Raw genomic sequence first — 13,202 nt, 5'->3', positions numbered from 1 at the left:
TGGCTATACATTAAACTATAGTCTGAAAAGAGTAGATTTGCTTATACAATATAATATAAATAAGTAATACCCATTTTAAAATGTGTTGATTAATAGTATCTTCAAAGACTTCAAAAATATATATTATTCACTTCTAACTAACAAAAAATATGGTTTACATGTAAACATACATTATATTAGATCAATAGCTAGTAAAAACCCATCATTTTTTGTGCTTATTTAATGTTGCCAAACATATGTTTACCGTTATAAACATAATTTAAAGTCATTTGTCTTACTAAATATAGATAATTTCATTTCACAATTACTTCTTTTTGAAGTGACTATTTTCAAATGCTGCGGCAAATCCATCTACATTATAGACATATAGTCAACATTCAACGGCCCTATTTATATAAATAAGGCTACGAAGGGGGTATATATATGCACAAGTACCACCCTTTTATCTTCGTATCCAAAAAGAGTCTCTGATCATTTCCCTCTTAAGACGAAATAGTTATAGGAAAAGAAATTAAGGTCTTTTTATATTGGACGGTCAGCTTAGGAAGATGAAGAAGAGGCAAGCGGTGATAAAACAAAGAAAAAGCTCCTACACTACCTCTTCTTCCAGCAACGTACGTTACGTTGAGTGCCAGAAGAATCACGCCGCTAATATCGGCGGCTACGCCGTTGACGGTTGCCGTGAGTTTATGGCAAGCGGTGGCGAAGGAACTGATGATGCTTTGACGTGTGCTGCTTGTTGTTGTCACCGGAACTTTCATCGGAAGGAAGTTGAAACGGAGGTTGTTTGCGAGTATTCTCCTCCGAGTTGAATCAACTATTTAACAAGGATGGGGAAAAGAATAAAAAAAAATACAACAAGAAAGGTATTGTTGATTTTTAACTAATAAAAGGAAACTTTTTTTTTGCTTTGGAGTTGATCTATTGAGTTTTTCTTTTGGAGAGCTGTATTTATGTATGTATATGTTCACAGATGTTTATTCATCAGATACTTACATTTACGCCGATCTATATGATTAATGATTCTTAAATCTTGATGTGATGGAATGCTATATACATACTTCAAATATATTTGCCCTTTCCTTGTACAAGGCGTCTAATTTGATCTATTTAGAACTACAAACAATTTCTATTTAGTAACTTAAAAGTGTCAAGAGTTTTTTTTGACTAAAAGTGTCAAGAGTTTTAAGAAGTAGTCTATGTAGAAAACAAGCCGTCGACAATTTTTGTTTGATGGATTCTGAAGACGTACGTAAACCGTTCCCCAAAAACGCAAGTCTCCAGTCTAGACTAATCTTGACTGAGCTATCTTATTATAGTTTATATTTGTATGCCAATTGTTGTAAGCGGATATGTAAGCCAATTGCCAACCGTTCCCCATAAAACTTCAATATTATTAATGACATTTACAATTTAGCAAAAAAAGAAAGATAAATTCTTATTTGAATTGGAGGATAAAAATCCTTATAAGATAGGAGCACTTGCGTTGAAAGAGATCAATCCTTAGGGGCACTTGCGATCTATATATTTAGCACATGTTTATGGTCAATGACAGCAACTGAAAATGGGGATATACATATCTATATGTGGGAACTCAAAATTAATAAGCGGGTTTTATTTTTGGACTTATTCTTCTTCGTATAGACCTTACTTTTAGCACGTAAAAATTAAACATGGCAACAATGCATTTACAAGTACCAATAAGCGCTTTTCCCTTTGTCTATTTCTCTTGAATACTGGACCCACCACTACACATGCAAAAGATTCCGAAAAATTATTCTAGACATCAAAAGAAAATGGTTTTAACTAATTTTCTATCCGATGAAATATAATACACCATATTTGTCGTGGCCATTTGACAGTGTTGGAGGTCAATTACAAATTTGAAATTAAAAATAATATTAGGGAATCTAGTATGATTAGGATTACCTATAGATAAGTCCTATAAGTTATATTGTTGATATACTTAAATCTTATAGATAGACTCTACAAGATACTATATTGTCGGTCTTGTCTTTGTATATATATCGATGTACATGATTCACATGAATGCAAGTTAACAGTTTATATCATTATACAACCTTATATGGTATCAGAGCGGTCGATCTTTGTGGATCAAAGTTAAATTAAAAAGAGCCACCCGATGTTGGACCACTTCAAAGAAACAGAGTTCCCTTTCTCGTCAAAGTCATTAGTACCATCTTCTAGTTCAACTACTCCACCAATCACTCTTCAGGAAGTTCTTGATAACGATTGGGACATTTCACAAGTTACTCCCTTACCAGATAGGGGGAGTTCCGTTATTGACACGCAACAAACAGCCTCATCTACAGAGCCTACAAATGTGTCATCTCCAGTACAATCAGATGTTACTATTCCACCTGCAGCTCCTCCGTCTGTTCCAATTCCGGAAGCTCCAACATCAGCATCACCTGCCCCTGTTTCTGAAGTTCAGAATATTTCAGTTTCAAGTGATACAACAGGCCGTAGTCAACGTGTCAGGGTCCCGTCTGTCAAACTTAAAGACTGTTACCTACAATGCCATCAGTATAGAAGAACCCACTCTCTCTCTCACAAGCTCTTCATCAACGTTCTCTACAAACAATCCAGGTATTACGCCCTACCCATTGAATGCATATGTTTCTGACCTCAAATTTTCGGTTCCCCATCAAGCATTCTTAGCAGCAATGACCGCTGGAGAGGAGCCACGAAGTTACTCTGAGGCAATCAAACACAGAGTCTGGAGAGATTCTATGAAACGAGAAGTTGTTGCCCATGAGGAACTTGGCACTTGGGATCTTGCTACACTTCCTCCTGGCAAAACCGCAATTGCTTCAAAGTGGGTTCATCGGATTAAGTACAATGCTGATGGAACAATTGAACGTCACAAATCACGTTTAGTTGGCTGTGGAAATAGACAAGTCGCCGGTGAAGACTATGACGAAACATTTGCTCCGGTCGTCAAGATGACCACAGTTCGAAGTTTACTAAGTCTTGTTGCTAAAAGAGGGTGGGAACTCCACCAAATGGACGTCCACAACGCCTTCCTCCATGGTGATTTGGAAGAGGAAGTATATATGCGTCTCCCTCCTGGTTTTACTCACTCTGATCCGCGCAAAGTCTGTAGATTGCGTAAAGCTATTTATGGCCTTAAGCAGGCCTCTCGTTGCTGGTTTGCAAAGCTATCCAATGCACTTCTTGAGTTCGGTTTTGTTCAAGCTTATGAAGATTACTCACTGTTTATATATACGAAGGACTCCAAGGAGGTTCGTGTGCTAGTCTACGTTGATGATCTAGTCCTAGCAAGTAACGATTTGTCGCTTCTTACAAAGTTTAAAACTTATCTGGGAGATTGCTTTAGAATGAAAGATTTAGGCAAACTCAAATACTTCTTGGGAATAGAGGTTGCTCGGTCAGATGAAGGCATCTTTCTTTCCCAACGAAAGTATGCGTTGGATATCATCAAGGATTGTGGGTTGCTTGGCGCTAAACCAGTCTTTATTCCAGTTGAGCAGAACCATCAGCTTGCCTCTGATAAAGGTCCTCTGTTTTCAGATCCACAAAAGTATCGACGTCTAGTGGGACGTCTTGTCTATTTGTCCAACACACGTCCTGAACTCTGCTACGCAATCCATTTGTTGTCTCAGTTCATGAAAGCTCCTCATGTAGCTCATTGGGATGCAGCGTTACGGGTCGTTCGGTTTCTTAAAGGCTGTCCTGGACAGGGTATTCTACTTCGATCAGACAGTTCTCTCAAGCTCTCAGTTTATGTCGACGCTGACTGGAGTACTTGTCCTATTACACGACGTTCGTTAAGTGCGTTTGTGGTTCTTCTTGGTGGAAACCCCATTTCGTGGCGAACAAAGAAACAAGACACATTATCTCACTCTTCCGCTGAAGCTGAATATAGAGCTATGGCTGCAGCTACGAAGGAGATGTAATGGATCGTTCCCTTGGTAAAAGAACTTGGCATTGAGGTTAACAAGCCAGTGGCGTTTTACTGTGACAATAAGGCAGCGATCCATATTGCAGCCAATCCCGTTTTTTATGAACGAACCAAGCATATAGAACGAGATTGTCATTGTGTCCGTGATGCAGTTAAAGCTGGTCTTATCTCTACTACACATGTTCGTACAAAGGAGCAACGGGCTGACATTCTCACCAAAGCTTTGGGTCGAGCACAATTTGAGTTTTTAGCATCCAAGTTGGGAGTTCAAAATCTTCACTCTCCAACTTAAGGGGGAGTATTAGGGAATCCTAATATGATTAGGATTACCTATAGATAAGTCCTATAAGTTATATTGTTGATATACTTAAATCTTATAGATAGACTCTACAAGATACTATATTGTCGGTCTTGTCTTTGTATATATATCGATGTACATGATTCACATGAATGCAAGTTAACAGTTTATATTATTATACAACCTTATAATAAATATGATAGTTAAAAGGAAATTATAAAGCCGGGTTGTTCGTTTGCATGTTGAAGAACTATAAAAGACAGTCCTCGACATTGACATTTCTTCGTTACAAGAATATACTGAGGTGGAGTTTCTTTTTTATTTCTCAACGGACGGAGTTAGTTTCCATTTTTCATGTGTGTGTGAATCATGATACTTTGATTCTTATGCTAAAGTAATTTATATAATAGTACAGATCATGTTATCAAATCGTTTACGTTCATGTATTTCAATTCGCTCAGTATCTATTACAAAGTTAATTTGAAGCCACTACATATAACAAAAAGCAAGGTATGTTACAGTACCACAAAAAGAAAATATTGGCTGCTTCTGCTCTCATCTAAGTGGCCACTCGAATTTGTTGGAAAATACCACTGTAGTTTTTTATTTTTATAATGAAAAAAACACTATGGAGAAGAACATATGATTTTGTGAATCTCTTGGCATTTCTTTCAACTATAGTAAGCTTTTTAAGTCTTGCGATAACTAAAAAGTGGGGAACTATGGGACCCCATATGTCACACAATCAGCTGATGTTATTCATTTTGACTTTAAAAGTCGGACTAAAAGAGAACTAGAAGAAAATGAAAACAATCTGCTAACAGCAATATTCGCACCGACGAGCTTTAACAACTCATGAACTTGGGCTTTTCCACAATGCTTCGCTCTGAAGCTTTATAAGCAAATGCTGATTCCCCCGAGGGTTCAAACTCATTGATGTATATTCAGATAGTTACATTTACGACAATCGATATCATGATCAATGATTCTTCAATGTTGGTGTGATGGAGTGTATATACTTCAAATACATGTGCCTTTGCCTTATAGTTTCTTAGAACTCATTGAGAACTATATTATTTTAAGCAATGCCATTAGAAAAACAAGGAAAACTACTTTGTTTTAAAAAGAAGTCAAATACATATTTACAAAACCAGAGAAATGGTTAAACTATTATTAAATAATACTAAATTGTAGCAACATAGACATTAAATATTTTCATAATGAGATAAAAAATTAAAAATTAGTTTTTATTCAGAACATTTTTTACTCAATGTTATGAAAAGAAAAACGAGCAGAATGCTGCCAAACAAACTCTTTGCTTTGACCAACCGTCCACACAACTGTTCTTATCTCGACCTCATAGTCCTCACAAAAGTGTATTCTCTTCAGGTTTTGTAGTCATAGAAGAAGCCTTCTCTTCATCTCCTCTTTTATATGCTTCTACTCTATTCTGTTCTTTTTTCCTCGACTTCTATCCGTGAGATATCAAACTAGATCCCATATCAGAAATTAGACAAAAGAGAATTTAATATATAAAAAGAAATTCAATTTTAGTTAGTATAAGGCTTTTTGCAAAGGAAACAAAAATAAATTCATGCAAACTTGCTTTTAAGATCTAAAGTGGATTATATCGTACTAATCGGATAATAAAGAGTTGGACATGAATTTCACCAACCCAATAATTGGTATCAGAACTAGGGTTGACGAAGATTTGCAAGAAAACCAAAATATTTTTCGAATGGGACTCTTCAAGTCGGAAAATAAAATATGTGACAGAAACGTCAGAAGATCATAAAACCTAAGATGTTGTGGGAGAACATTCTGATCGAGATGTTATGGAAGACACATTATCAAAGAAAACCCTCCGAGTACTGGTATACCAAAATGATTCGCTGAAGGAAAAATACACGAGATCATTGTGGCCTTTAATTTGAAGGTGAGAATGTAAGATATCAAACTAAGTTTAACATCGAAAATTACACAAAAAGTCTAATATATAAACAAAACTTCAACTTTAATTAGTACGAGGTCTTTTAGGAATTAAAACCAAAAATAAATCCATATAGACTTGCTTCTAAAATTCAAAGTAAACAATATCATATTAATCAGATAATAAAGAGTTGGACATGAACTTCACCAACCCAACACTATCCACTTCAAACAAGCTCTGACTGAGGCATTGTTATTGGTTTCTTTAGTATAGATGATTTATTAGCTCTTCTGTTTTCTCACCCAAAACCGTATGCACCTCCCATGGCCCATTGCATACTACTACTCTTTCTATGTTCTCGTTTTTGCGATATTAAACGAGTAGCTGATGTCTAAAACATTTACATCGACCACAAAACGATGACAAGAACAAATTGGAACAAGCATGATTATATAGGAAAAGAAAAGAAACAAATTTAATTTAACCTTAGGCGGTGGCCCTTTTGTACTTTGTAGAAACAAGGCATGAGACCCGCGTTGGACGTCAATCTCTTCCCCAATCCGTTGGTCTCTTTTCTTGACTCACCTAAACAAGTACAATCCATTTTACCAAGAGAAAAAGTTAAAGTTTGCACACATTGTAGAATAGTATTCGTATAGTTTAACCGTTGATTTCAGCTGCGAAGTGCTCTTCTCTCTTTTGAATGAATTTTCTCTTTAGTTTTTAGATAAGAAAAGGAAAACCAGAGAAATAGGCACACTTCAAGAGGAAACTAAAACCTGATTTAATAGGATGTAACAAAAACTTTTTTTTTGTAATATTTCTTCATGTGTATGTTTTGATTTCTTGGTTCATCCCTAAATTTTGTAAATTCAGTTGACAAATAAAAAAAGCTGTGAAAATTGGGAGTTCTTTTCTAGTAGAATTCATCTACAGTTTTTAATCCAAGTCTTAATTTAGCTATAGATGGTTATATGTTGAATTATATTTTTTTGTGTTTATACATTGAAATTTCTCAATTATATTGGTTAAATATATATATCAAATAAAAGGAAAAAAGAAAAGGAAAAAATAAAAAGAAAAAAAGAGAAAAATAAATCAAAGTGATAAAAACAATAGATCAAAGGCTAAAACTAATTAGAGATAGATATTTTTTTTGTGGTTATACATTACAGTTTCTCAATTATATTACATTCGAGCCCTCACATTAAAATTTAGATTGATAAATATCATTTATAACCTTAATCAATAATAAATAACTAAATGTTTATTAGATGTGATTTTTTGCAATGAACTCTCACGTTAAAAGTTAGAGTGATTAATATTATTAGTAATGAACGATAAATAATTAATTTTTATAAGATAATTTTTTATGAATCAATATATAAATGGGAAAAACTAGAAACATTTTTTAAAATAAGATAATTCATACCTATACTCGGGTTTTATCCGAAAACAATTTTTTAATTAGAGAATTAAATTAAGAAATACAAAGATGTAATAACTAAAGTTTATTATACAATTGTTTATGAATTAATATATATATATATATATATATATATTTATATAATTTGGGTAAATTGTTTTTAAAAAAAATAAAATAATGTAATTCCTACATATATAGCCGTCAAATGGTCGGGCCGACCATGGGCAAACCATGGATAAATTGTTGTGGACGGTCCATCGTCAGGGCCAAACATCACACGGTCCGATTGGGCCTACAACCGATATGTCCATGGGCGATATGGTCTATGACCAATTGGACATTGGGCAAGCCCAAATTACTAAAATTCCAGTTTTTTTGAATTTGGGGGCAAATAAAAAATCAATTCATCGACTCTCTCATCTCTCCTCTCTCGACTCTTCTTCTTCTTTCTCCTTCAATGGCATCATTGACTGATCTGGGTTTGTGGGTTCACTCGAAAATCAATTCTTAGTGTCATCACCCTCCACGGCGAATCTCCGGTCACCACCCTCCACGGCGAAGCTCCGGTCATCTTTGTTGCATCAGACAAAGCTCGCTCTCATCACCCTCCACCTTTGTTAAATCAAACCAAGCTCTCCGGCGATCTCTCTCACTCTCAGGCTCCATCTCCGGCGACCTCTCTCACTCTTAGTCTCCATCTCCGGCGATCTCTCTCTCAAGTAAGAGTCGGCTCCATCTCTGTAACGTGATTAAAGAGTCTCTGGTTTGTGGGTTTGTTGATTGATCTGGCTCCATCTTAATATTGTGGGTTTGTTGATTGATCAGTCTCCGTAACAAGCTTAGTTTTAACAAGTTCATATAAGAGTCTTTGTGATTGATTCATGGTTCTACGCTTTGTGATTGATTCATCTAGGTAAAGAGTCTGTGGTGTGTTGGGTCATTAGGATTAGCTTCTAGTATAAGGATTATGCTCATAAGAAGGGTTCATCAAGGCTTTATGTTCTCTTATGCAAATAATTGCAAATAAATAATTACAGATTTTATAAAATTTAAATAAGTGCAAATAAATAATTACAGATTTTATAAAATTTAAATAAGTACAAATAAATAATTTAAATATGAAAATGAAACAATAAGTATATATAGTTTAGATTCAATAAAAAAGATAGATTGGGTGTCCATGGACTTGACCATTTACACATAGTCTTTTTTGGGTTTGGACATTTTTTGGACCATTGTCCATATTGGACCAACCAATAGTGTCCATTTCGCCCATGGACAATTTGGTCAAGCCCAAATGGGCTCTGGACAGCCCATTTGAGAGCTTTACCTACATATACTCGGTTGGTATCCGAAAATAATTTTTTAACCATAGAAAAATTAAATTAAGAAATAAAAAGATGTACAATTAATTAAGTAAAAAGTTTAATTTTGTAAAGTTTAATTATATTATTTACGAAGTTCTTTTTAACACTTGAATTAAAATTGAAGTTGTTTTATAAGATATTTTTTATGAATTAATATATAAATTAGCCATAAAAAAGAAAGATCCTACATAATATTATTAACCGAAATAATATTTTAAATTATAGAAAATTAAAACTAAGAAAAGATGTATAAATAGTATTTAAGTAAAAGAAATCAATTTTTGTAAATTTAATCATACATATGATAATAAATATTTGTAACATGACTATGTCCATATACGCGGACAGAACACCATTATACATTGATACATTATAAAATACAATGTATATTCTAACTATATTGATATAGTTTAAAAAAAATAACTGAACTATATTGATATAGTTATATATTGAATTATAATTTTGTGGTCTACATTGTATTAATTTTCCCAAACTACAGTTACATTCAGTTTTTTTCCTAGAAATTCTATAATGATGTTCGATCACGACCAATAAAACCAAATGATTGAACTAAAATGGGCAATTGTCTAAAATAGCACTTTTTGAAGTTTTTGTCTCTAAAATAGCACCAGAAAGAGAAAGTCACAAAAATAGCATTTATTAACTGTTCAAAAGACTCTAATACCCTCACTTTATATCAAATAAAACAATTGGAAAAAATATTTCGATCTCTCTCACGCGACTCCGACGTCGAACCATCATATCTTTCGTCGTCTCCCCTCTCGACATCCTCGCAGTCTCCGCCCCTCGAATCTCTCTCGCCGTCTCCGCCGCTCGAATCTCTCTCGCCGTCTCCGCCGCTCGAATCTCTCTCGCCGTCTCCGCCGCTCGAATCTCTCTCGCCGTCTCCGCCGCTCGAATCTCTCTCGCCGTCTCCGCATCTCGAATTCTCTCCAAGGTACTCGCTTTCTCCAAGGATTTCCGATTACATGCTATTTCTGATTTTATGCATTGGGAAATTACATTTATTCTCTTGATCTCTCACATGTCCCACTTGCTTCTCTATATGGTATCTGTATGACGAATCACTCTGTAAATTGGAATCAGCTTTATTTAATTATTTGCTATCATTATGATTCACCCATTCAAGTATATGTTCTTCTGTGTTTAGCATTTGTGGAATGTGACTGAAACACTCTTGAAAGATTTAACATATGTTACAGACGTCTTGCTTTTACTTGCCTTGTTGCGTCCATTTGTTACGATATCTCCTTGATGTTTCTAACCATAAGACCACACATAAAAATAGGTTAGCATTTGTTAAATTATAGTATCTTAAGCTGACTTGTGTAGAGAATAGTCGATAAGGCTTGAAATTTCATATATGCACTTCTCTGCTACTATCTGAACACAGAAACAAAAAGTCAATACAATATTTTCACAACTCAGAACATTGATTTCATTAGAACAAAACATTTTGGAAGTTTTTGTGCATAATTATGATAGTCTTCCTGATTTTTTTTTTTTTGCAGAAGGAGACAGAGCTATCAAATGAGACACCTGCCTCTCCATTCTCTCCACAGACTGGGATTCAAGATTTTTCCCCTAATGTGAAGCATTTTTAATAATTTTATCAAGAAAGTACTAAATGTGGTATCATTACAAAACACATATGTTATATAGGATAGCTTTTGGCATTTTCAGGATGGGTTTCCAGAAAAATAAAATGAGAGTGTTTTCTTGCATAAGTCTTTTTTGAAGAGAATCAAAATCGGAATGTTAAACAATCTTTGTTCAGGATGGCTATACTAAGTTGGGACTTAATCTTTCAAAACAAAAAAAAAACATAATCAAAATCTATAAGAAAATTCATTGGATATAGAAATCATCAAATAGAGTTTATTGTCTACAAAATAGATAACACATATCAAAAAGAGAACATTAAAATAGAATAGCTTGAAGAATTTTCAATAATTCTATCGAGAAAGTGTTAAATGTGGTATCATTATAAAACACATATGTTATATAGGATATAGCTTTTGGCACTTTCATGATGAGTTTCCAGAAAACTAAAATGAGTGTGTTTTCTTGCATAAGTCTGTTTTCGAAGAGAATCAAAAGCGTGTAAGGAATGTTAGACAATCCTTGTTCAGGATGGCTATCCTAAAATTGAAATTAATCTTCAAAAAAAAAAATCAAGAAAGTGTTAAATGTGGTATCATTATAAAACACATATGTTATATAGGATATAGCTTTTGGCACTTTCAGGATGGAGTTCCAGAAAACTAAAATTAGTGTGTTTTCTTGCATAAGTCTGTTTTCGAAGAGAATCAAAAGCGTGTAAGGAATACTAGACAATCTTTGTTCAGGATGGCTATCCTAAAATTGAAATTAATCTTCAAAAAAAAAAATCAAAAAAGTGTTAAATGTGGTAATAATATAAAACACATATGTTATATAGGATATAGTTTTTGGCACTTTCAGGATGAGTTTCCAGAAAACTAAAATGAGTGTGTTTTTTTGCATAAGTCTGTTTTCGAAGAGAATCAAAAGCGTGTAAGGAATGTTAGACAATCCTTGTTCATGATGGCTATCCTAAATTGAAATTAATCTTCAAAAAAAAAATCAAGAAAGTGTTAAATGTGGTATCATTATAAAACACATATGTTATATAAGATATAGCTTTTGGTACTTTCAGGATGGGTTTCCAGAAAACTAAAATGAGTGTGTTTTCTTGCATAAATCTGTTTTCGAAGAGAATCAAAAGCGTGTAAGGAATGTTAGACAATCCTTGTTCATGATGACTATCCTAAAATTGAAATTAATCTTAAAACAAAAAAAAATCAAGAAAGTATTAAATGTGGTATCATTATAAAACACATATGTTATATAGGATATATCTCTACTTACATATTCATTTGTTGTTTGTTTGCATCTATTGAATGTGTTTAGGAAATGTTGCTTAATACATTGTTAGTCTTTTGTTGCTTGTGCTTGTGAAACTTTGTAGTGTTTATAAAAATTTCAGGAAGGATTTGTGTAGTTTCAGGAAAGCCTTCCAGAAAATCGGATGGTAACAAAATTAAAACTTTTTTCTTGGTGTCTTGTTCTCCTTAAGCATGTTGATATCTTTGGTTGGTTCGTGAATTTTCTTATGACATTGTTAGTCTCTTGTTGCTTGTCCTTGTAAAAATGTGTAGAGTTTTAAAAATTTAAGAAAGATCTGTGTAGTTTCAGGAAAGCCTTATAGAAAATAATTATCCAGACAATCTTAAAACAATTCTTGTTCAGGACAGCTATCTTAAATTTGAATAAAGTCTTCCAAAATCAGAAAAAAAATCAAATAATTACTAAGCTAAAACTTAATAATTACTAAGCTAAAGCTTAACTGAACCTTTAGATCGATGTCTATTCAAGTCTTGGAAATGGTATGCTACAAAAAAAGCCTAATCATTCAAGTTGGCGAAGAGAGATTTGTATCTTTGAGCAAGACCAAATATCCCAAGAGTGCCTCCAGTGTGAAATCACTACAATGCTCGAATTATCGTCCTCCTGCACAAGCTCTGTTGATCTCTCCCAAGCAGCTAAAATATACATCCACTAAAACACCCGTCTCTTGTGCAATCTCCACTTCTCCTTCCAAGACCTTCCCAAATTTGCAAGAACAAAAAAAAGAAAATATAACTCGAAAATTTATGGCTAAAGCAAAAAAAGACTAAAGCAAAAGAACCAAGAAGAATCAAACAAGACTAAAGAAAAAAATAAAAGCATCAGTTACAGTGAAAGAAGCTTCTTTGCAGCCATCTGGTGTGCTCCTTCTTTCCCAAATATGAAAGAAGCTTCGTTACAGTGATGACAAACTAAGCAACTCATGTTATCTACAAGTCCCAAGATCTAAGTATAAACACGCAGAAATGTCAAGAAGCAAAGATGAAACATCTACAAGGAGTTCCATTGACATGCATTTAACTCCATAGTTCTCTACCGGAATCATCTTCATATCCTCAAACACATAGAGATTACATTACAAAACGCTAGTGTGAAATGTAAGATGCACCCTCTTCTAATACCTTACCTTGGTTTACTTGAGACTTGTGATTGATACTCATCATGATTGGAACAAATGGTCCTTACACATCAGCATCAAGCAACCCAATCTTCAGTTTTTAATTTGTTAGCTAATGCAATAGCTAAGTTAACTAAAATCAACCATAAAGTGACATACTTTCACTCTT

General features: G+C 34.0%; 1 protein-coding gene across 1 annotated transcript; it reads left to right on the top strand.

Moving 5' to 3' along the window:
• The first annotated feature begins 421 nt into the window (after positions 1-421).
• LOC108810687 (mini zinc finger protein 3-like) lies at positions 422-1,057 on the top strand. The gene has a single exon (XM_018582784.2). It carries the CDS (start codon positions 549-551, stop codon positions 810-812), a length of 264 nt encoding a protein of 87 aa, XP_018438286.1. The 5' UTR covers positions 422-548; the 3' UTR covers positions 813-1,057.
• The last annotated feature ends 12,145 nt before the right edge of the window (positions 1,058-13,202 follow it).

This window comes from Raphanus sativus, chromosome 6, assembly GCF_000801105.2.
Source record: "Raphanus sativus cultivar WK10039 chromosome 6, ASM80110v3, whole genome shotgun sequence".
NCBI lineage: Eukaryota > Viridiplantae > Streptophyta > Magnoliopsida > Brassicales > Brassicaceae > Raphanus > Raphanus sativus.
Note: the sequence above shows the minus strand (reverse complement) of the source record. Positions and strands in the feature narration are given on the sequence as shown.